The sequence below is a fragment of the Callithrix jacchus genome, chromosome 19 (genome assembly GCF_049354715.1).
Source record: "Callithrix jacchus isolate 240 chromosome 19, calJac240_pri, whole genome shotgun sequence".
NCBI classification, from domain to species: domain Eukaryota; kingdom Metazoa; phylum Chordata; class Mammalia; order Primates; family Cebidae; genus Callithrix; species Callithrix jacchus.
The window spans coordinates 35,500,812-35,527,990 of NC_133520.1; the positions used below are offsets into that span (position 1 = coordinate 35,500,812).

General features: G+C 47.5%; 1 protein-coding gene across 1 annotated transcript in view; it reads right to left on the reverse strand.

Moving 5' to 3' along the window:
* Positions 1-27,179, reverse strand: part of PLXNA2 (plexin A2) — a 223,882-nt gene that overhangs the window by 115,594 nt on the left and 81,109 nt on the right. Inside the window, exon 4 of the mRNA XM_035280804.3 lies at positions 6,499-6,633. Coding sequence (XP_035136695.1) covers positions 6,499-6,633 — 135 coding nt within the window. The remainder of the gene's footprint in view (positions 1-6,498; positions 6,634-27,179) is intronic.

Sequence of the window (27,179 nt, forward strand, 5' to 3'; positions counted from 1 at the left end):
TGGCAGCTGGGGAATCATGTTCTTAACTTGTGCTCATGGACCACATGCATCAGAATCACGTGGGTGGTGGGCAGCAGAGGGAAGAGGCAAGCAGAAGAGACGACTGACCGTGACTGCCAAAGCCAAGTCATAAAATTTCTACCTTACTGTAGGAAGTACTCACTCTTGGAGTCCTGAGCTGCCATGAGTGAGAATTCTGACTGTCTTGGGGGCTGCCATGCTATAAGGAAGCCCAACACACATGGCGGGGTCTTGTCTAAGGCACTATGGTCAACAGTCCCAGCTGATCCCAGCTTCCACTTTTCAGCCATGTAGGAGGAGAAGCCTCCAGATGATTCTAGCCCCTTGTCCTTCTAGTCAGCCCCAGCCATTCATGTCATCCCAGCAGAGGCTGCAGACATTGTAGAATAGAGATGGGTCGTCTTCAGTGCACCCTATCTGAATTCCTGACTTACACATTCTTTGAGCATAATAATTTTTTTTTTTAATATCCCCAAACCTGTGGGTGGTTTGTTACACAGCAATAAATAACCAGAACAGTGTGCCAACTACAAGCACATCTAGGACATTCAGAACTGGGGTCTGAACATTCACTGCCTGGAGAGTGGCAGACCCATCTTTTGCAATGAGCTTGAGACTTTGTTACTTACCTGGAGAGGCCAGAAATGAAAAGTCTCATGAGTATTCCCTTTGCGGCCCGGCATCCACGCATGCAGCCCTGGGCTCAGAGAGCTTGGGGGCTGACCAGGGCTCAAGGTCCCCCCTCCCTTCTCTCCACAGATGCCTGCTCTCCTGGCCTTTGGGCCTCACACATTGGCCTAAGGCTGCTTCCCTGTGTACTGAGGGGAGCGGGACTGTTTAGTCTGCCAGGCACATTCCTGGATTTTTAAAATAAATAGCAGATTAGGAGAGACTCAGCCCAGTGCTGTCATTTGGCCGGGCCGGAGGCTTCTGAGGCTGCACATGGGAGGGCGCAGGAGGAACGGCAGTTGGAGGCCACTGCTTGAAACTGGGAACTCTGTGCCAGCCATTAATTGTGGGGAAGATGTTTCTAACACTTTCTGAAGCTCCAAAGAAGTTCTAAGAACAACACTAGTGATAATAATTACCACCACTGATTTGAAACTCTGTGCCAGACATGGCGCTGGGTGATTTATATACATTCTCTCAATCCTCACAACAACTGTGTTAGGCCCATTACACAGATGAAAAAACTGAGGTTTAGAGAAGTTGAATGATGTTCTTGAAGCCATATACTTAGTGTCTATGGAATGTAGGTTAGCCTGACTCCCATGTGCCAGCTCTTAACATCTGTGCTATTTTGCCTCTCCAGGCCTTGAAATGGAGAACAGAATCCCATGCCCCCTGCACACTCCAAACACACACACCCATCACCATCCTTTCTGCTGTTTCCAAGGCCCCTTCTAGTCTGCACGGAGCCGTTCTCCACTGTGACTCCCTTTTCCCATTTCACCCTTCGCTGGATCATTTTATGCCTCTATTCCCTCTGCTAATTCAAACTAATTAAAGTATAAAATAGAATAATTGCTTCCATCCCTATACTCTTTCCCATCCACCCTGTGTATAGAGTTATACTCCTTTCTGGGAGTGGCCAGCCTGAGAAGTTGGGTGGAAACTGGGGCTATCAAGTTTCTTTTCATCTTGTTGCTTAGTTTTTCACTTGGCTCATAGCCTGATTTTCCCTGGACTCGCTGTCTGACTTCCATTAGACACTGAGGATGTGGGAGCAACTGGAATTCATGTTCATAACATCTGCTGGTTCTCTGTCAATGAAGCTGGGGCAGACTTTCTAGGAAAGAGCCAGGCATCCTCTCAGTGGAGCACCTGGGCAATTAACAGGATTGGGGAATCAGTTCCCAAATGTTCCCCTGGGACTGGCCAGTCTTAGATCTATTAACAGTACATTAACATTGACTTGTTAGGCAGTGACACTAACGACCCAATACTTACTAGTCCTATTTCTTAATTACATTTAATTAATTAATTGAGAGTGAGAGAGAACACATGAGTACTATATTGGATTGTTCTAGCTCTGTGGGGATATGAAAACCTCTCTAGGAAGAACGTAAGACCAGAGACTTGGTTTCACTCTCACAGTGTGCTCCACTCTCACTGCCCCAAGAATATTACACATGTCATGTTTGGAGGAGTGGTAGGGAACAGACAGGCAAGGGTTGGGGGCAGGGTGGAAGACAGCAATGAGAGTAGGTTGCCCAGAGATTTGTTTTAAAGTGAAATGATAAAAAACCCATTCCCATGATGTCTTAAAAGGTCTCAGGACTTTTAGAGAACTCCAAAGTCTTAAATTGCTGCCTCAAAGTGGGAATATAGACAGTCCCAACTTATGATGACCCAACATATGTTTTTTTGACTTTACAATGGTGTGAAAGCAATACACATTAAGCAGAAATTGTTCTTCAAGTACCCATGCAACCATTCTCTCCTTCACCTTCAGTACAATCTTTCACACATGACATGAGATATCCAACACTTAATTATAAAACTGGCTTTGCGTTAGATGATTCTGCCCAATTGTAGACAAAGGTAGGTGTTCTGAGCATGTTTAAGGTAGGCGAGGCTAAGCTATGATGCTTGGTAGGTTAGGTGTATTAAACATGTATTTGACTTAGGATATTTTCAACCTACAATGGCTTGACTGGGAGACAACTCCATCGTAAGTCAAAGACCATCTGTGCACATCCATAACCAAACCAGCCTTCCAGCTTTCTCTACAGTGTTCGTCCTTCAGGGAAGATGCTCATATGAGCACATGTAGCCTCATAAATCTCTCCTTAAGAACATCGTGTTGACCAGACATCATGGTTTGCTCTTGTAATCACAGGATTTTGGGAGGCCGAGGTGTATGGATCCCTTGAGTCCAGGAGTCTGAGACCAGCCTGGGCATTTATGGAAACTTTTTAAATTGGCTGGGTGCAGTGGCTACGCCTGTAATCCCAACACATTGGGAGGCCGAGGCTGGTGGATCACTTGAGATCGGGAGTTCGAGAGCAGCCTCGCCAATATGGCAAAGGTCCACCTCTACTAAAAATACAAAAATTAGCCAGGCGTGGTGATGTGCGCCTGTAGTCCCAGCTACTTGGAGGCTGAGCTGGGAGAATCACTTTAACCCAGAAGGCAGAGGTTATAGTGAGCTGAGGTAGCACGACTGCACTCCAGCCTGGGCAACAGTGTGAGACTGGGTCTCAAAACGAAACAAAAAAATTTTAAATTAAAAATTAAAAAAGAGAACACCATGCTTTTGGTTTAGTCTCAAGCCCATCTCTTGCGCTTTTTGTATCATCTTCTGGAGAGACAGAGCAGAGTCCCAATTCTAGGACATCAGACAAAGTTTTATAAGATCTGGAAGAGACTTTAGAGTTAGATTTATAATCTCCATCTTTAAAGAAGAGGAAACTGAGACCCTGAGAATTTGAGGGCCCAGGTCAGAGGTGGAGCCAGGCCTCGAACACGGATCTCCTGCTTAGGCTGAGGATGATTGGTGGTGTCATGTCCCCCTGCCCCCTCCTCATCACACCCGGTCTCTATACTCCTGAAAAATGGGATCATGAAGCATGAGCCCTGGAAGGGGCCATATAGAATGTGGCATCTGAGGCAGTGTAAAAAGAAATTCCTCATTTATTGTCTCAGCTGAGCCTCACACTGACCTTGTGTGAGAAACAGTGAGGTTAAGTGACTTGTGCAAGGCCACTCAGATATAGAGCATGGCGTAATGAAGTCCAAATCAGACCTGTGGACTTCAGAGACAAGCCTGTTATCTGATTCAGCTCCTCTCATCTATAAAAGAGGAACCGAAGCTGTGAGAGGATTCTACTATCAGTTATAGCACAGGCTGGACTAGAACCCAGGACATCTGACTTCATTTTTATAGATTATTCTACTGACACTTATTCAGCTGCTTCCTTGAAGATATCTGAGCTGTGTGTGAGTACTTAATCCACAGCTGGCTTCAGTCGGATGGGCCTCTTGAACTGTTCTTGCCTTTCATCTTTGGACTCAGCCCCTGGTGAAGTCACCTGGCTACCTATTTCTACACAATTTACAGCTCTCCAGGTGACAGGCCTCAGAGCTCCACCACAAACCCCCCTTAGACTTTGCCTCCTAATCACAGCTCCATCTGGTACAGGGAGCTCCCCCTACTAATATCTCACTTGACCAGAGACAGCCCATGGCAAGAAACCCAAATTCTTCCTATATCTGCTCACTGTGGTTGGCTACTGCTAAACTCCACTATTCGGTGCAGACTGTAACAAGAACTGGGGACCTGAAGCAGAACGTGGGACAGAGGAGGGCTATTTACAAATAAGCTATGTGGATACTTGGTGTGGCCAGGTTGATGCTCTCAGAGAAGGCATCAGATATGGATCTAGGAGGTGATTACATTCCCCGAAGCCCACTCATCAGCCTCCAGCCCTGACCCAGCCCCTCTTCTTTGGTCATATTTTGAATGCATTTTCAGAAAGCATCTCTTTGGATAACAAGATATGCAGCTAAAATATATGCCTTGGTACCTTCTTAGTCCCACTGAGGTCTCATTGGTCACTTCTTCTTTCCCACTTTGCTGGGCTCAGAGAACCTAAGAAAGAGCTCTTACCCAGAGCTACCTGCCTGGTCCTCTGCTGAACACAGTGCCTCTTGAAAATATTGCATAAGACATGAGTCTATTCATTCTCTGCCCATCCCTTTATCCTCCTATATAGGTTGCCATCTATCCATCCATCCTTTTATCTGTACCTATTTCTGCATAAGTGACTGGAATGGCGCTCGCCAAATGTTAACATGGTGTCACATTTTGGCTAGTGAGATTTAGTGACCTGCTGCTGTTTTCTTTGCTGTATGTATTGCTTGAATTTGTATAACAAGCATCTACCGTTTTTATTAAATGAAAAATATTTTCTCTTAAAGAAGAGCAGGATAAAAGAGCAGAGCATGTATAGAATTCAATCTGATGCCATTAGGCTATTTGGGTATATGTCACTCTCTTGTTAGATTGCAATCAACTCATGGGTAGTGACCAAGTCCCATTCATTTTGATAATTCCCAGAACTTTGTTCCCAATAAATATGTACCCAAGAATGGTTCTTTTTAGGCCCACTGACTGTTTCATTGGAAGGACAGGTCAGTGTTTATTTCCATGACTGTCTTACCCACTCTAGGTTAGGCAAAGCTGTCTGCAGATCCACAAAATTCCCATCTGGGCCTGTTTATACTTCAACTACAGAGGCCACATGAAAGAAGGTGACAAAGAAAGGTGGGTTCAAGAGGATCTCGACGTAATTTGCATGCAATTATCATATGATTTATGTCATCTGTCCTCAAGAACTAATTTTCAAGTCAGAACTGCATCACTGCTTCCCTTAATGCTGTTATGTGCAGACTTGCCTCTTCCTAACTTCTACTCATCCACATCCCCTAATTCAGATTCCTTACACTCAAAAAGAGAGGAGGTAAGGAGAGCTCTAGGAAGGTTAAGTCTGATCAAGGAAACCTGGAATTCTTGCAGAATTATCTGAGAATGACATAAGCCTGGAAGCACCTTGTGAAAGCTCCCTGGTCCTCCAGCCCTACCAGTATCCTTCTCTAGCTCAAGTCAGTATCCTTAGCTGCTGGGAAAGACTAGCGATCCTTTTCCTCCTTCTTCAGCCTTTATCTTACTTACCCTGTTTAGAAAAATGACAAGACCCCTGCTGCTGCTGAACAACTATTAACCAACTGACCAAGTGAATGGAAGGTGCCAGGCTTGGCTAAGGCCTTCACTTAGCTCTCTGGGTCTCCATTGATCTCATGAATCGCCTGCCTTCCCTGTTTCTCTTTCCCTTCACCATGGCTGTCTCTGCATTTGCCTTCTCTCTACTCACACATATTCACAGAAGATACAGTCTCCATCCATCCCAGAGGGTGGAAGACTTGCTCAGTTATTTTCCTGGAGAGGGTCAAAGTCTATTTCTCAGGACTTCCCATCTACAGGCCTGGTGTCAGCTTCCCAGAGCTGACCAGCTTTTACCCTGCACCAGTCTAAGACTCGCGCCAAGATTTTTATCTCCTTCTGGAGCCCTATCCTAGGTCTGCGTCTCCCAGAAGTGGGCCCAGCCTGGAGGCCTGGATTATTTACACCTCTTTGGCTCCCTTGAGCAGGAGACTCTGTGGGCCTGGCAGCAGTAAATCTACCTCCTAATCACACCAAGCTGCTCCATGCAGTCTGGCCTGTTCTTGCAGGGCTATTCATCACTTGCTGAGACAGGGGCTATGGCCTAGAGTGAAGCCTCCGGGAAGTGGCTGGCCCCCAGCTGCTTCGCTCTAGCTCCCTGCAAAAGCCTACAGGGACACCGCCTCTCTCAGGACCCCGGTGCTGCAAGCCCAGAGGTCTCTCTTCTTGGACTGAACAGTTTCTGAACAAAAGTGACAGATTACCAGCAGTTTCTCGCAGTTTGGAAAAGAGAGATGCGTGTTAGCACTTACCTGTCTCTCCGACATGATGTACAGGTAGCGCTGATCAATGGAGAAGGCCATGTCCCGGAGGATGGGGCTTCCATCTTTAAGCACAGAGACCATCTCGTACTGGACCCCACCATGGGGGGGACCATCGGCCCGAATCTGTGTGAGAAACAAGGATGTCCTCAGCACCTGCCCTCAGTATTCCCCTGTGGGCTACCTGCCTCTGCCCAGAGCAGGTAGCTTACAGAAGACCATTGCTAACCCCCATCACTACTCCATCGACAGAAGTGCCACTTCTTTCAAACAGCCCAGTTTTCACCAAACGGAATCCTTTCCCAAGCAGTCTTAGTGTTCTGGGCCCAGGATTTCTGACAGTGGATTTACCTGTGTGTGCATCTATGCCCTTGGGAATGGTTTAGAACATCCCTATGTGGTTATTCTTGTGTGCATGTACATCTATTTATAGCACTGTGTATTATACGTGTGTGTAAGCTAGTGTGTGTGTTTACGCACAGTCCTTCATGGTGGGTGGGGTGGGAAAGTCAACCTCTGCACACAATATCTTAGCCTCAGACAAGTATGAAGTAATGGTGAACAATTTATATAAATCATCAAAAAGCTGGTCATTAAGAGATTAAAGATTTTTGTATCCCAGAAGGGTCTTTCATCCCCCAAACATATGCCCTGACTGTCCACAAATCCACCCTGTGAGATGTGGGGAGCCAGGAATCCTGGCTTAGTCTCTCGGAGCCCATCCTAGGCAAATAAGTCAGAAAGGACTTAGATGTCATCTAGTCCAGTGCTTCTCAGCCCTGGATGCACATTAGAATCATCTAGGGAGTTTTTAAAAATACGAATGCCGGGGCTACCTCCATTCATCACAATCTCTGTGGGTGGGACCAAGGCATCTTCTCTGGCTTAACGGTTCCCCGGGTGAATTTAATGAGCAGCCAGGGTCGAGGAGCAGCGTGGTAGTCCTGCAATTCTCGCACCAGTGTGTCCTCAGAATCACCTGGGAGGGCTTGGTAGAATGTACTGCGAGACCCACCCCCAGGATTTCTGATTCATCGGGCATGAGCCCTGAGAATGTGCATTTCTAACAGATTCCCCAGGTGATGCTGTTATTACAAGGATTTAAGAAGTACTCCTCTAGGCCCCTATATTGAATGCTGACCTCAAAGGAAAGAGGTCCCTAAGGTCATACAAAAAGTTGGAGGCAGGGAGCCCCTGGTCGGAATGTGCCCACCCCCAGTTTTCCCAGTTTTTTGCTTCCAGCATAGCAGCAGACTCTTGACCAATATTCATGACCCCAGCCAGTTTTCGCTATCCTCTGACCATCTGAGCACTCTCTAGCTCAAGCCCCACCTCCTCCATGAAACCTTCCCCATCCCCTCTAACAGCTAATTAATTGCTCCCACTGTGATGCCTTTTTTTGCCAGACATTTTGTCCTTGGATTATAATCAATTGATTTGTTCATTGTATATGTACTAGCTAACATGTATTGACCACCTACTTGAATTGTTCTCTAATTGCTTCAGATGTGTTTAAGTCCTGTCAACATTTCGAAGGCAGGGATATCATTTCTATTTATCTTAAAACCCTCTGAGGACTAGCATGCAGCTGGGAACATAGCTGATGATGGATAAAAGGGAATGCTTGTGAAATGCTTGTTCAAAGAAATGAACTGTGCACCAACTGATAGCATATCCTAGACTCCTTGGGGCTGAATCAAAGTGAGGTCAAAAGACATTTTCTCTGGAAGATGTTCAGATTAAGGCTTCTCCCTTACACCCTTTGGATTCTCTCTTGTGCCCTTGATTGTCTTCTCCCTCTGCTTGTTTCTCCCCACCACACTGAGAGCTCCTCAGGGCAAGGCGCCATGACTTGTTCATCCAAGTCCCAGGCTTGGATATGCCTGATGCCACAAGCACACTGGCGTGGATGGATGGATGGATGTGTTTTCGGTTCTTACTGGCCGAGTGGGGAAGGTCAACAGCATTACTGATTGCAGAGCTAGGGCATGGGGGAAGAGCTTCCATTCCTATTTCTCTACTGTCCTGAATCTGCATACTTGAGGGGCCTGAACCAAAGCCTGGTTTGTACCTGTTGGGTTTGGATGGACTTAAGGTATGTGGGAAACAGACCATGAGTCCATCGTGGGGTGGTAAGCTCTGGCCCGGCAGTCCTCGCTGGTAGAAAGAGCAGATTCCTGCCTGAGGCCCTTGTGCCTATACCCCAGGAATAAAAATGGTAGGTCAGGATCTAGAGGCAAGGACACCATGTTCTCCTCCTCACCTGCTTTGGTGGGTGACTTAGGGGGTTTTGGGCTTGAACTTGAGGAGGTAACCGCAATGGAACTAAATAAACTCTTCTCAGCCACTCCTACCCCTCATCACTCCCCTTGTGGGACTTTCCCCTAAGCTTCACTCCTGCCCTCTTTCTCCCTAGCTAATGGGCTTCCTGCTGTTCAAGGCTATTGCCTTGTCATCTATCACTAAAGCCCCTCCTTCCAGGGATGTTGTCAGAAGGCCATTGGTTTCATTCTCATAGGGTCGGGGAGACGCTAAGACTCAGCAGTGGTGTTACAGGGCTTAGGCCACCCCCCTCTAACCTGGAGCAACTCTGATTATGAGATTCAAGCAGAAGGAAAAACAGGAGTCCCTGTCTGGGAAACTGCCCCATAATTAAGATGGTTCCCTGGACATTCAAAGCAGCATTCTCCCTTAGATGGACAGACCCAAAGTTCCTTAAGATTCTTGCAGAAATATCACAGCTTTTAGTCACAGGAGTTCTCAGGCTATTGCCGGAGGTAGAGGGGAGATGTGATTGTCATGACTTCTGGTTGGCCTGGTCTCAGTTTTCTGTCTCCATAAAATGGGGGTTTCAGGCCCTGCCTCTTGCCTGAGTCTCAACTGTGCCCCCCTCTGAAGGGAAAGTGTCTCAGTGCCTCTCCCACCCGCCCTGTGACAGCTCCTCCTCTCCAGGGAGATTTAAGTCTCCTCAAGGTGCTAGCTGGGTCCGGGAGGCTGCAGGGCTGGATCCCAGGAGTTGCAGAGCCAGCCCCCTCCCTCTGGCCTGGTCTGGGATCTCCTGCCTCAGAAGGCCAGGTAACCCTCTGCTGGCTGGAGCAGCTACCCTCTCCCTTGCGTGGATTCAGCAAGGCCTGGACACAAAGTCAGAAGAGAGAATGAAGGCCATGGTGATGGCCCTTCCTCTGTGGTCCCTGGGACCCCAGATGGTACCACGGCAAGATTAGAGCTGGAATTAAAGCAAAGACAACTTATCATCATAGACTCTGCTGCATTCGGTCAGGACCAATTCTAACCATTGTTTTACTGAGTCAGAGACCTGATCAGAAGGTTTTTCTTTTTCCCTGTCTGCAACCCCAATCTTTTAATAAACCAGGTGAAGTCAGAATCAAACCTACATAACTCTCAGTTGTCAGCGCTAAAACCAAACCAGAACAGAAAATGTTGTTGGTACTGAACCTGAACTAAGCTATGCTACTTCATCCAGTCTAAATCTCTGGAGAGAAAGGTGGTATTGGCCAAGAAGTCTGTGGCTCCCCACTCACCCCCTGATCCATGCTATCTGCCCCAAGCTTGAGTCACCTTTCAAGATGCTTACAGGGGATCAGAGAAGATGGAGAGCAGGGCCCACGAGCCCAGGTGTCAAGGAGAAAAAGGTGGGGGCAGGAGCTGGCAGAGAGAAGGCAGCAGAACCCCAGTGCGGCAGAGGTCTTTCCCCTCCCTTGATCCCCTTTGCTCCCTTAAGGCAACATGCCAGTGAGTGCAGGGTGTAAGTCTGGGCCTCAGGCATCCTGGGTTTCCATTCTGACTCTGTTCTTGCTTGGGGTTTGATTTCTACCTGACTGCACACTTTTAGGCGAGTTACCTCTCTGAGCCTCAGTGTTCCTGTCCGAATAACTAGAAGAAGCAATCTGCTGGGTGCCTATCACAGGAGAATCATAGACCTATAAAAATGACTGGAGCTAATCTTGCCTGAACTCTTCCATCCATGGCAGAACTAGGGTTCAAACCAGCCCCAGCTGGTGGGGTCTGGAGGAAAGCACCTGGCTGATGGGGAGAACACCCTGGAAGTGACTAGGAAGAAGGCTGCTACTACAGTTCCAGCCTATGATTTTTCATGTGTCTGTCTTGGATAGGAAATTTGGCGTTTCAAAGCTGTCCTCTTGTCTTTGCCAGAAATAGGATGGCCAGTGGTGAGGGGAGTGTCAAAAGTGCCAAATGAGAGTGGGATTTAAAAGCCAACGAACTGAGTCTATCCTATGGTGTCCCACAAAGTCACAGCAATAAACTGAACCAAGCTTTGTACACAGTCCAACACCAAGCTGCACAGTCCCAAAATCCAACCAGGTAGTGGAGGGCACTGGAGATGGGGCAGAGGAGGGAGGAGACAGGGACAGGTGGGATGAGTCGCTGCAGTGTGTTTTTCTATTTGGGATCTTCTTCTTCCAGGAAGACTTGACCTCAGTGGAAGTGCAGAAGATCCTGGGGCTCAGGAGCACAAGGTACAGACGAAGGAGACAGTCTTTACTGAGATGAGCAAAAGACACATGTGCCTAAACTACTGATTGGAGACAGAGTCTCACTCTGTCACCCAGGCTAAGTGCAGCGGCACAGTCACAGCTCACTGCAGCCTTGGTCTCCCAAGATCAAACAATCCTCCTACCTGAGCCACCCAAGTAGCTGGGACTACAGGCGTGCACCACCACAACTGGCTACTTTTTAATTTTTAAAATTTGTTATTTTTATTTATTTATTTATTTTTGAGACGGAGTTTTGCTCTTGTTCCCCAGGCTGGAGTGCAATGGCGCTATCTCGGCTCTCTGCAACCTCTGCCTCCTGGGTTCAGGCAATTCTTCTGCCTCAGCCTCCCGAGTAGCTGGGATTACAGGCAGGTGCCACCGTGCCCAGCTAATTTTTTGTATTTTTAGTAGAGACGGGGTTTCACCATGGTGACCAGGATGGTCTCGATATCTTGACCTCGTGATCCACCCGCCTCGGCCTCCCAAAGTGCTGGGATTACAGGTGTGAGCCACTGCGCCCGGCCTATTTTATTTTATTTTAGAGACAGGGTCTCACTATGTTGTCCAGGCTGTTCTCAAACTCCTGAGCTCAAGCGATCCGCCACCTCAGCCCCCTAAAGTGCTGGGATTACAGGTGTGAGGCACTATGCCCAGCCTGAACGATGCTACAGGACATTTAGTCTAGCGGCTTTACTACAGAATGGGTGACTGCAGGAGACTGTAGTCTCCTTCTCAGGAGGGTTTTAAACCCAGAATAACCCCTTTTGCTTCATGGTTAAATGCGGCCCTGCTTGAAAGCAGTAGGATAGACTTGGATTCTGAAAGGGTTCTGTTCACCTAAGGAATTTAAGAATAGCAACCACAATGCCACGTGCTGCCACAGTACTGAACAAAAATCCACTCATTTAACACTTCTAAGCATCCCTGAGACAAAAACTATTTTTAATTCCATTTTACAGATAAGAAATCAGAGGCACAAGAGAGTTAGGGGACGCTCCCGAGATCACACAGGTGGAGAGGGGCCTAACTGAGATTCACAGCTACAGCCTGAATCTCTGAAGATGAGGCTAATCATGGGCAAACACAGTTGCCCTTGCTGCTGAATAGAGTGGATGGGTTGTCTAAAGGTCTGAATTCCCCGCTCATCCACTTTTCCCCCTTTAGGCTCCCAAGGTCAAAGTGGGACTATCTCCTATTTCCTAGGGGCAACAATAAACTCAGAACCTAATTGTGTGGGGGAGATAAAACTCAGTTTAGGTCGGGTGCAGTGGCTCACACCTATAGTCCCAGCACTTTGGGAGGCCAAGGTGGGTGGATGACGAGGTCAAGAGATCGAGACCATCCTGGTCAACAACGTGAAACCCCATCTCTACTAAAAATACAAAAAATTAGCTGGGCATGGTGGTGTGTGCCTGTAGTCCCAGCTACTCGGGAGGCTGAGGCAGGAGAATTGCTTGAACCCAGGAGACGGAGGTTGCGGTGAGCCGAGATCGTGCCATTGCACTCCAGTCTTCGTACTGGGTAACAATAGCAAAACTCCGTCTCCAAAAAAAAAAAAAAACAACTCAGTTTATTAGGACTGGCTTTGGGGCAGGAGTGTGTGAGGTAAAATCCAGCAGAGATTTAGTGTCCAGTCCTCCAGGTGAAATGAGAATGAAATAGTAACCCTATTAGTACCTTTCCTTTAAATCACAGCTATGTCCGGACAGAAATTAATGTCAGCCTCTTTTCTTGAATATCCAATTCCAATCAGCATATCCAATTAACTCGCTTACCTGCAGCCCCCTCCAAACTTCTTTTCTTGTGCTTCAATTTCTTCTCTCGTTAGTCTTAATTTATGGAGCTCTTATTTGGAATTTGGTACTCTAATGTCACGTTATTATTAGTAGCAGTTTTTTTTGTCATTTTGTTTTGTTTTGTTTTGCAGGAGCAGTAGAATTGGAAATCTTCCTTTTGGGTTTCTTGGTAGCAAAGAGATTGGTTTGAAAGGCATCACCACACAGAGAGAGGCACTGGATGATGTCTGGAGGACTGGGATTGAATCCCAGTTTTTCTTTAATTGGCTGTGTGACTTCAGGAAAGTCATTTCACATGTTTACGTAATAGTTTGTGTAGTTGTCCCATAATGGTGGTAACTCCTGTCCTTAGCTCAAAAAAGATATTGTGAAAGTAAAATGAGTTATCAGCTATGAATCTCAGTACTGTCCAATATTCATTTATTATGTGCCTACCTTGAGCTAGGCCTATGTTAGGATATGTGATAAATGATACAGGATGCCCTCAGGAAGCCCAGGGATGGGAAATGGACAGGATAACTAGTTTTCATGAACACAGGGGTCATCCTGTATGAGAAGAGGTTTGCATGGGGGTCCCAGGGAGACCAGCAGGCGGGTAGAGCGGCATCTCATCTGGCCTGAAGGAAGATCTGAGGGGAGACTTCCTGGAGGAGGTGAGGCCTAAGCCAAAAAGCATGAGTGGAAATGTGAGTTCTTTGGACAATGTACAGGGTAATATAAATACACAGCTGTTCTTGTTATGTCTGAGCCCAGATTTCTTAGCAACTTGATCTGTCAGACCTGAGCATTTGGAGAGGATGAGACTTTTGACCCAGAGTTACTGAGGGCTCAACATCACTCGTCTCAGCATCTTATGTTCTCAAATTCACTTCAGAAGAGGCCTTTGTCACTTGCTTCTTCCTGTTCACCTAAGGACCCTACACTTTTGTGGTATATTAATATATACGTGGCATATGAATGTGTCTGTGTGTGGCATGTGTGGTGTGTGTACCTATGTAGTATGTGTATGAGTCTGTTGTGTGTATTTGTATGATGTGTATGTGTTGTGTGTGTGTGTATGAGTCTGTTGTATGTATGAGTATGGCGCGTGTTGTACGTGTGATATGTATGTGTGTGGTGTGTATAAGTCTGTTGTATGTATAAGGATGTGTGTATGTGTTGTATGTGTGTGTATGTGGTATGTGTATATAAGTGTTGTGTGTATAAATGTGGTGTGTTTGTATTGTGAGTGTGTATGAAGATGGTATGTGTTGTATGTGTACGTATGTGTGGTGGGTGTAAGTCTGTTGTATGTATGAGTATGGTGTGTATGTGTTGCATGTGTGTGTATATGGTGTGTGTGTATGAGTCTGTTGTGTGTATGAATGTGGTGTGTATGTGTGGTGAGTGTGTATGAGTATGGTATGTGTTGTATATATATACATTGTAGTGTGTATAAGTCTGTTGTATAAGTATGGTGTACATGCATTTATGTGTGTGTGTAAGTGTGGTATGTATATGCATATAGATGTATAAATGTGATGTGTGTGTATTGTGTGTGTGTGTTCAGACCTTTAAGGAGGGGAAAGGTGGAGAGGGCCTGGTGCTGCTGAGGCTGCCCCTGGGAATGAGTTAATGAGAGAACGTATCTGCAGCTGTGTGTTTGGTGCTGCAAGACAGAGAATTCAAACTTTATCTTTGTAGAGCTTCATGACCCAAATTATTTATAGATTTAAGTATTTGGCAAATTCTGTCTCTGAGACTCTTCCTCCCTCTATCCTGCATATACGTTCACACACACACATACACATACACACACTCTCTCACATACACATTCAGCAGCAGCAACAGCGGTGGTGGCAGTCCAGGGTGCCTGTTGCTGGCCCCGCCCTCCAAGCTGTGAAAACCTTAACGAAGCTTGTAGAGTCACAACTCAGCAGGCTGAGGCTCCCTGGAGGACAGCTAGGAGCCTGGCCCTAAATGCTTGGCTAATTGGAGGATGACGCCGGAGCCTGGAAAAATTGGCCTGTGGTTTACACTGAGCTAGCAGAGGAGAGGAAGAGAAACGGGGACAAGGGTCTCTCCTGTCCATGAAGGGGAAGGAGGTTAAGATGTTCTAAGCTTTGAGAATTTCCTCCACCTCTACACACACACACACACACACACACACACACACACACGCACACACACACAGTGCTTCCAGCAATGGTCCCCAATGAGTTGTCGGTCAATCTCCAGGTGACACTGGAGATTGACATTTCCATGTACAATTATTTCTATTTCTGTGTGTGTTAAGTTCAACTAGGAGTGGGTGGAGCTAGCAGTGGGGTACATGGGGCCAGAGAGTCCTGGATTTCAGGGGGCCAGGCCATGGAGATCTTTCTCCTGGAATGTGGGGAGGAGTCCCCAGAGGACTCACTTGTTCTCTGGACTTCCGCATCTTAAGACAGTATGAGAATTAACAGCCTGGCTAGTAAGGACAGTAGATATAGTGACTACTTATTGAGCATTTACTATGAGTAAGGGCAGCGTTCAAGGGTTAGGTTGGGGAGATTGGCTGGTGAGGAGCTCCGGAGACCAGTTTTCTGTTTCTAAATTGTGACATTTCTGCTCCCTCATCAGTTGAGGGTGGATGAGGATGGCCAAGTCATCCCTGGTCCATGCTGCTCATAGAACTGAGAGGAGTGGCCTCTGCTCCATGCCTTCCTACAGCCAATGACAAACTACACTCACAAAGGCACTAGGCACCCCATTCCTGGGGCCTCTCCCTTTGCCACTCAGGAGAGAGTGACAAAAAGAGCTAGAAGCAAAAAGGATTCAGATCTCTGGGTTCTACTCTTAGAGAATTTTGAACTCCAAGAGCCAGGACAAGAGCTTATGGGAGGTGAATTATGTTGGGTGATTCAGGAATACAGGGCTCAGGCCTTAGTCCAACTCCACCTTTATACACGGCTCCAGCTTGGACAGGGCAGGAGGCTCCAGGAACAAGATGAAGCTGCCAGGGGGAGAGGAAGCATTTGATTGTTCTGGGAAACAATAAGATAAACACAGCGGAGACAGCCGAAGCATTAAGCAGCCTTAGATGAAATCAAATCATGCAGAAGCAAAGCAGTAATTCACAGAGAGTGCGCACAGTTGGGGGGTGGGTGTAGCTGGAAGCGTGGTAGGAGAAATTAGTAAAGAATAATGAGGAACTTCTGCCAAATCCGAACCTCAGTTTAGCCCAAGTGCTAGGAGTGTGGGCACTCGGAATCTCCATTCAGGGCACTGCACACAGGTTCCTTTCCTGGAGATGCCCTCATTGTTTCAGGATAGAATTGAACCTCTTAGGTTTTTTGAACTGGGAATGATTTAGAGCCACTCTTTTAGGTCCATGGGGAGTGCTGGGCAGCCTTTCTCACCAAGCTCTGAAATAGGGTGTGGTGAGAACAGATGCAATTGGGCGTATTGGCAGGGTAGTTAACTACCTTGGAAATGCCCATCTCACTCGTCAAAAGCAGGCAGGTAAAGGAAACTAGCACTTGCTGGGACTGGATAGACACAGTGCTTTCAAATAGCTTCTCTCTCTTTGTAAATTTTGTTCAACACATTTATTGAGCATCTATTCTATGTCATCTTGTGTGCAAAGAGTTAGGGATATAAACATGAATACTCTTCAGAACTCTGAGGTAGGCATCCCCCTTTCATAGAAAAAGACATGTTAAGAGTCTATTGCAGAATCACACAGCTAGAAAGTGGCAGAGTGAAACTCGAAGCTGAATCTGTCTGATTCCAAAGCCTGAACTCATTTATTCTGCCTCCCTCCAGAGCCTAGGCTTGCCCTAAGTTAAACAGGAGGACAATGCCTGCATTAGGACTAAAAACTACATTTAAAAAGTGCTGGGTGCCTCTGGAGATTAAGTCCTGGGGAACAAAATAGATCATATAACTGTCGCCTCTGCTGTGACAAAAAGGCCACCTGCAGTCTGGAGAAAAGAGCAAAGGATAGGGTGTTTAAGAGGGTTGTTACTCTCTTTAATTAATTCATTCTTCTCTATAGCCAGAGATTGCCTTGCATTTTATAATCGGGAACAGTAATCTTTGCTTTGATTAACACTGAAGATGGCATTTCCAGCTGTAGGGATGGGCAGGGAGGTCGAGGGCTCTGAGCACTATTATCTGACACTGGGCTTGTGCCTAAATGTGGAAAACTCCAAGAGATTTTAAAAGAAGTCATTTTAAAATACACACACACATGTGACATGTGTTCACCATTGTGCAGAAAACCCATGGTAACCGAGAGAAATGGAGCCTACCTCCATGCCGTTGAATTTCTCTTCCCATTGCTAGTGTGCTGGGGCTGAGTCTTTACTGCCTCTTATCTGGGCTACTGCAATAACCTGAGAAATCTCCCTGCCTCCAGCATATTCTTGTTCTAATCTATTCTACCAAACACTGCCAGATTAATCTTCTTAAAACACTTGTTTGATCCTGCCTTTTCTGTATGCAAAATCCTTAAATTTCAGGTGTTTGTAATTTTCTTTCTCTTGCTTATCTCAGTCTCCTAATTTTTTTTATGATGAACATACACTACTTTTGGAATACTGAAAAAAGTAAATCATTGCATGTATTCATGCGCGCACGCACACACACACACATACACCCTACCTTCAATTGCCCCCTTTAATCATTTAGAAGAGTTCACACTCCTCAGTTTATCATTCAGGGGTCTAGCTAACATGGGGTTCTCATTGCATCCCCAGCTTTTTGGTCTTCATGCCTTTGCTTGACAATTTATTCTACCTCCTAGATCCTAATTGTCCTTCAAGGCCTAATCCAAAGGTCACCTACTCCATGAAGCCTGCACTGATCCTTCCCTGGAACTCCCAGAGCAGGTAGAATGTTTCTTGGCACAGTTACTTGTACACATATCCAGTCATCTTTCCTAAGATAGTCAGGTTCCTGGAGAAGAAACCAGACTTCGCACAGCTTCATACGCTTTACCATACTTGGTACTGTCTGCACACAGTAGGCTCTCAATAACACGTGCTGATGGAATGAAGGAATCCCTGTCGCTGAGACTGGCCAGGAGCAGAACTTTACTCATGGCTTACGTTGCTTGAACCCTTATTATTGTCTGATGTCATGCTAAGGGCTTTATGCACATTTTCTCGGTTAATCTTCACAACAACCGAATGGGGCAGGAACTACTATTATCCCTAAGACTGAGATGAGGAAATTGAGGCATAGCGAGGTAACCTCCCCAAGGTCACAAAGCAGGTAGGCAGAAGAGCCAGGATCTGAACTCTATTGGGTCTTCATTTTTTTAGTCCTCTGTTTTTCCATCACTAGAAAATAATGAGTAGAGAAAGAGGGAGTCTTGTTCCATGCCACCCCACCCACCCGAAATCCTCCGGAACCTGGCGTGTAAACACACTATCCACATTTGTTTCTGTCGAAATCATGTTTTCTAGCTCCCCAGTGGACTGGTGAGAGCTCTTAGGAGGAAAGCAGTTTAAACACTCAAGGTGCTGCTATGAAAAGAACTCCAGGGCCACTAAGCGGGAGCCTTGCTAGCTCAGACAGGTGGAAAGCAAGGACTGAGGTCATGAAGATGAGGTCAGAGTTGGGGTCTGAGGAACAGGGTAAGAGTAGGAAGGAGGGAAGGGAAGTCAGGCCAGAAAGCCTCCACCCCCTGCAGTCCCCGGCAGCCAGTCCAGGGGTACCCTGTGTGCTCCGGTCTGTCTGACTGCTTGGCAGAGCCCAAGGGCAGAACAGACAGCTGGGGGCGGGTCTAGCTCTTTTAAAAGATTCTGTTTGAATAGCTGTCATCTTCACACCTTTCCCAACTCCCCTCCCAGGAGAGGGGCTTTAATAATGAGCTGCTTCATGAAAACAGGCCCCTAATTAATTCACTGCTATTCTTCTGGGGCCAGATCATTCTAATCAAGGTGGGGTGGGGGTGGGGTGGCGAGTAAGGACTGTCTCGATCTGCCATGGACTCTCTTTGCTCCCTGCCATCACTGCTCCAAGACCCTCCCCGGTCACCTTGTTCTCTTTGGCTGGACACCTGCTTGTCCTCAATGCCCACCCCCTTTTTGCACTAACGTCCCACAGCTGCTGGGCACAGTGCCAGCACGAAGACTCTGCTGGTTCTGGGTACAGTACAGCAGGTGCCCGGATCTCACTGCAGAGGGGGAGGGAGGGAAGCAGGGCTCGGCCCTGTGAGGGATGAACTTCATCCTGCCTTTTCTCTGAGCATTCTCAGAATATCCAGATGGCTCCACGGTAGGCAAAGCGCAGCCCCGATTCTTCTCCTCAGGCCTCCCCAGATCCTCCTGGCCCTTGAGAAGTTTGCATTATCTAGGATGTCACATGCTCTTGGGTCTGGACAGCCACATTACCGCACAGAAAAAGTGGCAGTGGCTTCAGAGGATGTGCACGGATAACCAAGGACTGAGACCAAGGGAGCTACATCAAGGCCAACTCATAACAAAAATAACCTTAAAAAAATCCATTCCCCTGCCCCCCATAAAGCCAGATCACAGTGAGAGACAATGGAAGTTAGAGACTGTACAAGTCTCGCCTTCTCTTCATAAATTTTTTGGATTTCCTTTCTAGATCTTCCAAGCCCTGCGCTTCCACCTTCCCTTCCAATAGATGTTGATTGTCCAGTCAAGGCTGATGTCTAGCTCTCTGGGGTGGAGGCCACACAGGGGCACTCAGCCAAGGGAGTTAATGCTCACTTTCCTCATCTACAAACTGGTAACACAACATGCCGGCATGACAAGGCTGCAGCAGGAACAAATGAGCTAAGGAAGGGGAAAGCATTTGGGAAAACGGAAAGGAATGCATGAAGGAGAGGGATTCTGGATTGATTTAGCTCTGATTCATAGACTCGGGTGGGAGCTGACTGAGGAGGCAAATTGGGCAGGGAGGAAATTCTTCAGGGGGCCATGAGGGAAATGGATCCCTCCCACTCTATCCTTTCCAAGGTAGCAGGACTGGGGGTGAGGAAGAGGGAGTGGCAGCAAACGGGCAGCAGTGCATGGAGCAGGAGCCTCTTGCATGATGGGGGTTCTAGCTTGCTTTTAAGGCAGCCTCTCTCAGAGCAAGGAGGAGCTGTGGGAGCCATTTGACTAGGGTTGCCACAGAACTGGTGCTGGGGACACAGAGGGCTGCCGTCACTGGGCCAAAAGGATAGCAGCCTTCTGATTCAGAGCCTTTTCACTTTGTGAAATAGAGAAAAGCAAGAAGGAGGCTCCAGCCCTTCACCCAGAGAGAAGGCAGCTCGGGGCAAACCTACTCACTGTTAATATGCTCCTTAAAAAGCGCTGAAAAGAGCTATAGCTTGGCTTTTGTGTAAAGTACTAAAGCATCCCTCGTTCTGCCCCTCCCACACCCCCACTTTTCTAAAATTTTTTTCTCTTAAAAGAGTGTTCCAACTCTCTGGGGACTAGAATCATTAACTGAACAGCACTTTCCTCTCATAGCTTTTGACAATTTGGCAGTAAGCTGGCAAGTACCAGAGAAGCTACAAAGAAGCGGAGGTGAGGATGGGAGGGCAGGACCAAGGGGGTGTGTCTGGAGGACCCGCCTGGGGCTTGCCTGAATCCTGCCCAACACCTGGCTGCACTGGACCTGCCCTACCCTCCCTGCCAACTCTGGCTTTCGAGATGCTGGGCTCCAGCTGTCAGGGGGATGTGCTGGGGTATGCAGGGGAGCATCACGTGGCTTCTCATCTTCACCCCCTCTTACTACAGCCTGGAGGCTGCCTGGGGCTAGCTGACAACCAATCTGGACAAGGGATACCTCTAGGAGAGGTGGGAGTTAACGACCTTCATTCTGCCTGACACCAGGACCTCCCCAAGAAGCACAGTGAAGGGGTACCCAAGGCTTAAAGAATGGAGAGCCTGTGTGGCTGCGTGAGGAAGGAGGGCCTAAATAAAGACCCCGGGGCAGCAAAATCCAAGTCCTAAGCATTTCCTAAGTGGGGAAAACAGAGGGAGAGAAAGGAGAGTTACGAATTTCCCAGTCAAGTTGTGATATAAACAGATCCAAGGGAGGGGTTTTTCAGGTTCCTGAGATGACCTATGTTGAATTATTTCCAGTTCAGCATTAGACATCCTGACTGTTAGGGAGCAAATGGCTTCGGGGCGTTTGTCAGAAGAGGCAATGAGTCTTCAGCTTCCCTGGAGAGGATCAGAAAACTCTGGCTCCTCTCTCCCTACTAGGAGCCCATCCTCACTTAGCATGTGAGCAGAGCTACACCTGTCGAGCACAAACTACCCATTGGACATGACGCCAGGCACCTTATACAAATAATTTGCATCCCCAAAGCCCATTTCACTGATGAAGAAACTGAGGCTCCGAGAGGTTAGGTAACTACCTCAGGTCACACAGCCAGCCAGTTGTAGAAAGGCACGCGAACTTGAGTCAGTTTGATTATAAAATCTTTTATTAATCCATTTACCTCCCTAAAATACACTCACCTTTGTCTTGTGTATAATGTTAACATCTTACTGTCTGTCATTTTAATGCTCTTATTCTGCTGTCTGAGCCTCATCTAAGTGCCGACATAAATTATAAATTCCCAGATGTAGAAGCTGAATCCATATAGTTCATTTTATTCAACTTTTAGCAGAGTGCCAAGCATGACGGGGTGCTTAAAAATTGCATTCTACCCTTGAATCAAGGGAGAGCTCCAGAAAGCCGCCAGCTTGGACCACAAAAGCCTAACCAGCCAGCTTCCTTTTCCTTCACAGCCTCATGTGCTTATTTTTTAGTGTTTGTTACTCTATGAGAACAATGCATCAAATGCTGCGTGCTGCATGGAAGTCACAGCCTTGGCACTTTGTCAGGAGCTAATATAAGAAATCACCATATAAAAGAAGTGTCTTATTTGGATGTCAAACTCTTGTCCTGGTGTGTCTGTACGAGGTCTCACATGATAAATCACTTACAGAATGTAATGTCTGGGAATTGTCCCAAAAAGTAGGGACACTGCCTTCTATCAAAGTGTAAGGATTTCTAGCTCATTTCATTTCCCTTTACGACTTGGCTGCTGGGAAACTCAGGCTGAATCTCATGCTGGGTCCTGGTGCCTGTGTTGACCTTCTTGGTAGCATAGGTATTTCTATTCCTTTAGTGGCTTGGCTTTTCTAGTTCTGACATAGTTATCATTCCACATTTGCCAAATCTTTTATGGTAAGCCATCTTAATTCCTTCTTTGGAAAGAAATAAGATATGAATACATGCAAATAATTAGCTCGAATCTTTTCTTTGTACCCTATGAATTTGTACCTATTGTACATTGCCTCAAAGACCCGAGAATATCCTTTGCCTTATATCCTTTGCCTCTTCAAGGAGGAGTTGACCAGTGGGTGTTTCTGAGCGAGGATCTGGGCTACTTAAAGTGAGGGGCTGGAAGACAGGGGTGAGGTGGGGACTGTTCACTCCAAACAGAAAGCCAATGATTGATTTGTACTCCACTGCACTAATAAAAATCCATAGACTGCTATGGGGCTGGCCCATAATAAGGCTCTGTAATTATTTGTAAAATGGAAGAATGAATGAATACATTAATGAATGAACGCTTTTCTGGCCAAGAGATTCTTCTCATAGGAGAGAAGGCAAGACTGTTTGGCAGAAAGCCCCATCTTCAGGCCACAGAGGAGACTCAAGATCACTAGGACCCCAGCGGAGTCCAAGCTCTCCAGGCCATCCTTACCCACAGCTAGGCCAAAGCATTCTGCACCTGCACCATCTGCTGTGAACCAGGTCAGTGTGCTGGACACTAGAGGGAAGAGATTGGGAAGTGGAAAAGGAGGAAGGTAGGAAGGAGGAGGGAGAGAAGCCTATGTACAGCTTCTGATGCCTTTCTCTTCTTCCCCCTTGAAAGAGATGATCACAAAAATGCTAGCCCACAGTGGATGTGGGGAGGGAAATGGTGGTCTCTAAACATGTGTCCCCCTGTCTGTTTTTACTCAAAATCTCCTAACTCCCACCTGCTGCTCTCTTCCTTGTCTCTCTCCCACTAATACCCAACTCTCTGCATATCTACTGTTTCTTCCTCTGTGCTGTCTCTGCTTCTTTCTCCCTGTGTCTCTCTCCTCTCTCCCACCTATGCATGACCTCTCCAAGATGTCCAAGAGAGAAGCTCTTCAGACACCTGCATCTCCCCCAGGCTGCCCCAGACTCAGAGGCAGTTAAGAGCAGAAGACACCAGCCCCAGAGCACAGGGGCTCTACCACCTCCCAAACCGACCTGTGCCCAAACCTGGACTTGCATTCAAATCCCAGTGGCCTTGCTGACATCAGTTGAACTAATTTTTTCCTGTAATTAAAAGGAACCCCCCTCCCGCCCAACTCCATCTCTAATCCCAGATAATTAGCTCTCTGATTGCCAGTGCTGGGCAGGAAACCTCCTGTTTGGAGAGGGATTTTGGACAGACAGATTAGGCAAACACCATGCAGGAAGCTGCACTGGGAAAACAGGCTGTTCTCAAAGTTTGTTGTGAAAAGAGATTTGTGGTGGGCAAAAGGGCCTGGTTCCCTCCAGGTGGTCTGAGCTGCCTCTGACCCCGTGGGGTTCTCCAACACATGGGTCGCTTTTCTTGGCTTTCAGGATCCTCCCTGTGGTGGAGCCCTGCGGTGGGCTCTATCTCCAGCACACGGGGCAAGGAGTATTCCCAGGAAGCACATTCCTTCCTGCTCAGGGGGAAGAGTGTGCTTCTCTGCACGGGAGAGGGAGGGAGAGCCGCAGAAGTGTCCACCCCACATGCTAGCTGGGTGAGGTCAAAGGTTACTGAAATATGGCCGGTGACAACAAAACTACCATGACTCCAGTCAATCCAGGGAGTGGGAGAGATGCCAGGAAAAAAGGAACCTCTTCCCTGGAGGCTCTGGGGAGGGCTCATCAGAGCTGGGCATCGATTCTCCTGGCCAATGCTGTCCTTTGGCCAAGTAACAGGCACTGCACTCTCATCTGCTGGGCTGAGGGTATGCTGAAGGTAATGACATTTTGTTTGTGTCTACCATCTCATTTCTCTTTTTTGATTTTCATGATCATCCTGTGGGGGCAAGTATCATCTCACAGAAGAGGAACTGAGTCCTGGTGAAAGCACACAGTCCCTCAGTCACCCAACAAACCACTGCAGAGCCGATGCTAAAGCGCCAGGCTCCAGAAGGATGGCTGTCCCTGCCCTCTGCACAATCTCATGTCTTCCAGCTCCTGCTCTTTCTGTCTTGAGAGTTTGGGCATTTAGGATGTTGGAGTCATGGGAGACTGGGGACACCAGCCATCCGAGAAGATTTAGGACTCCAACAGCCAAGGGTTGGCTGACTCCTCTGTGAAGATCTGAGAGCCCAGGGCTGCCGTGACGCCCACCTGCACTTCTTGCTGACATGGGCTGGAGCTGGCATTCTCAGTCCCTCTAAATAACCTCAGGAGGGCCAGATATCTGATGCTGCTTCCCCCTCTCTGTACTACTCAAAGCTGTAAGATTATTCACTCTGGTTCTCAGAGAGGAAGGGGCAGAACTGAAGCCAGGGGCTGGTGCATGGGAGGGAGAACCTGAGCTTCCAGAGCCGGGGAGGGGTAGCAGGGGCTGGTGGACTGGCACCTGGGGGATTTGTCCAGCCTGCTGGTTGAGGCGCCTGGCCCTGCTCCCCCACCATGGCTTCTGCAGTGAGCTCAGGCCATGGGGGAGGGAGCCAGGCCATGGGGGAGGGAGCCAGGCCACGGATGGATTCCAGATGGGCTATCAGGTTTGCCCACAGTCGACTGTAAGGCTCCTCTGGTCTCGGCAGCTACCTCAGCTCTGATTCAGCTGCACGCTGCCGAAGGTCTGCTATGGAATGCCAGTGAAACCCAACCCGTCTCTCCCACCAGCGCCTCCCTCACTCCTTCTGCTACCTACCAGAGATAGATAGCACGTTTCTTCTCTGCCCCTTCTTTCTTTCATTAGTACAAGCCCCCAGGAGTAGAAACAGTTAGTGTGGAGAATTTAGCTGACAGCCGGGCTTTTGCCTCTGAAGCTCTGAACTATTCTCCCCTGGGAAGAGTAGCTGTATAGGTTCTGGGTTCAAGTTCTGGATATTTGAGAACAATGTGCCTGTAAGGAGAGCCACGGGGGTGGAGGAGAAACTCCTTGTGTCCCTCTGATTGCTAGATCAGTCTAGCTGGTGCTGGCCCAGGCATGGGAGGGAAGAAAGGAGAACACGGAACTAGCTAGAACTAGGCAGCCAGGTATCTGACAGCCCGCCAGCCTCTCACTGTTGCATGGCTTCCACATGGGCAATAGCACCTCATTCCATCTGCCCAACAGGCTGGAAGAAAGACAAGCGTTCTTATCCCCATTCTGCAGACTGATATACCAAGGCCCTGGGAAGTATAGAGCGCAGATTTGGTTTTGGTCTCCTGAATCTTGCCATAAACATTTTTGAGAACCTACTATGTGCTAAGGATAGCGTTCATGCTTTGGGGTACGAAAACAAAAGCAACACAGATCACGCCACAGAAATCAGTGCTGTTTTCCTAAGTCACATAATTCATAGATTAATTATTCTCAGAGAGAGCTCACTGGGCCTTATAATAGACTTTGACATATCCTCATCTCTCCACTGCTATTTTAAAAAGATCAAGTTCATTTCTGCCTTGTAGAGATAGGAAGGAATTATTGCAAGTGGCATGAGGGAATCACATCAGGATTTCCTGCCTCAGTTTCCCCTTTGTTATCAAAATCCTGCTTTATGGTGATTTGCTTCTGGAGTTTCCAGAACATTCCACCTTGGTCTCCTCCTCTACCCAGGGCTGCTGCTCCTAGTCTCTCAGGTCTGCCTTGGGTCCTTTGTTAATGACTGGCAGGCTGGAGGTGAGCTGCCTTATCAGGGTTGATTAGTTGGGCTGAAATTTGCATTTTGCTTCAGAAAACCAGTCTGGAATCTCTGGCAGAAAGCAGCAGGGCTTCAGCTTCAATAGAGAATGCCCCTGAGGCCCAGGCATTTGAATGAACCACAGAAGCCTTTTCTACCTTTTCCTTCTCTTTCCTCAAGCCCCTTCTCACCTCTCCCCTCACACCAGAAGGTTGGTTAACTGCAGCAAAGGGCCCTCTGAACGTGCTTGCAGAAGAAAAGGCTTTGTTTTATTTTTTGCTTCTTCAAAGAAAATGCGAAGCTCCCTCCAGCCTCTCTGGAGAATCAGTGAGGGAACAGTCTTGTCTCCAAATGCCATTAAAACATCTCTCAAATTAAAAGCAGTCCTGAAATGTGCAACTTCACGACACAGTAGTTCGCTAATACGCAAATGGTGGTCTCTGATCACCTGAGGGCATGGGCAAGTGGCAAGGGCTCCGTCCTGTGCTGCACGAGTGTCCTCGGGTAGGACATTTAGTCTTTCCGAGCCTTAGCTTCATCCCATTAATAATAATAAAAAAAAATTGTATCTTTCTCCTCCCTCCCTAATTTCAGGGTGCTTTGGAGGGAGACGCGGCCCTGTTACCCTTAGAGATAACAGTCTTGATTCTCATCACATGCCATCTCCCACTGCCCTCCCTTTCTCCACAGTCATGGTGCTATTTTAAGTTGAGGCTTCCAGCCAAAATCTGTACTTTATTAATTACACGTCACCTACTCTGTGTCATGTTTAATGCATTTTCCAGATTGTATCCAATCCACAGTAAAGGGAGGAGTCTGAATGTGGCCTGGGTGCCTGGCAGGGTAGGAGCTGGGAGGAGAGGGGGAGCTAGGCTGTGTGTGCTTTGACTTGATCTCTCCCCTTCCTTGCCCTGGAGCCTCCATTGAAGCCAAGGGCAAATCCTGCTCATAGCTCCTTGGAGCTCTCTATTTAAAGAATACACAGCACCCTGGGTAGAAGCACAGCACCCTGATGGGAAGGTAGGAAAACCTGCCTCATTAGGGAAGAGCAAAGGGCTCGGGACAGCTGAGATCCATTAGCAGGGAAGGCAGAAGGCTGAGGGCGATTGGAAAATGTGGCTCAGTGATACGCCAAGGGAAGACTGGAGATGACACTGACCATCTGTTCTTCTTCAAAGAGGAGATAGAAATAGCATTTGTATTGGAGCAGGAAAGATGTGAGCTAGACCTGGGTATGACATTCCTGACTGCTGGGTTTCCAGAGCTGTTTCTAGCTGTGTGATTTGAGCAAGCCCTTCAGCTTATTGGGCCTCATTTGGCTGGTGTGTAAAGTTAGCATTTACTCAACGTGAGCTCCGAGGTCCTTTCTGGCTTTGGTGCTCTGTGCTTCTTTCTTTGAGGAGACTATGAAGACAAGCAGCATCTTTTAGGGGAGTAACAAAGATGAATCCAGCGTGCTTCTTGACCTCCAGGAGTTCGCAATCAGGCAAGGAAGGCAGATAAACTACAAAATAAACGTAAGAGCA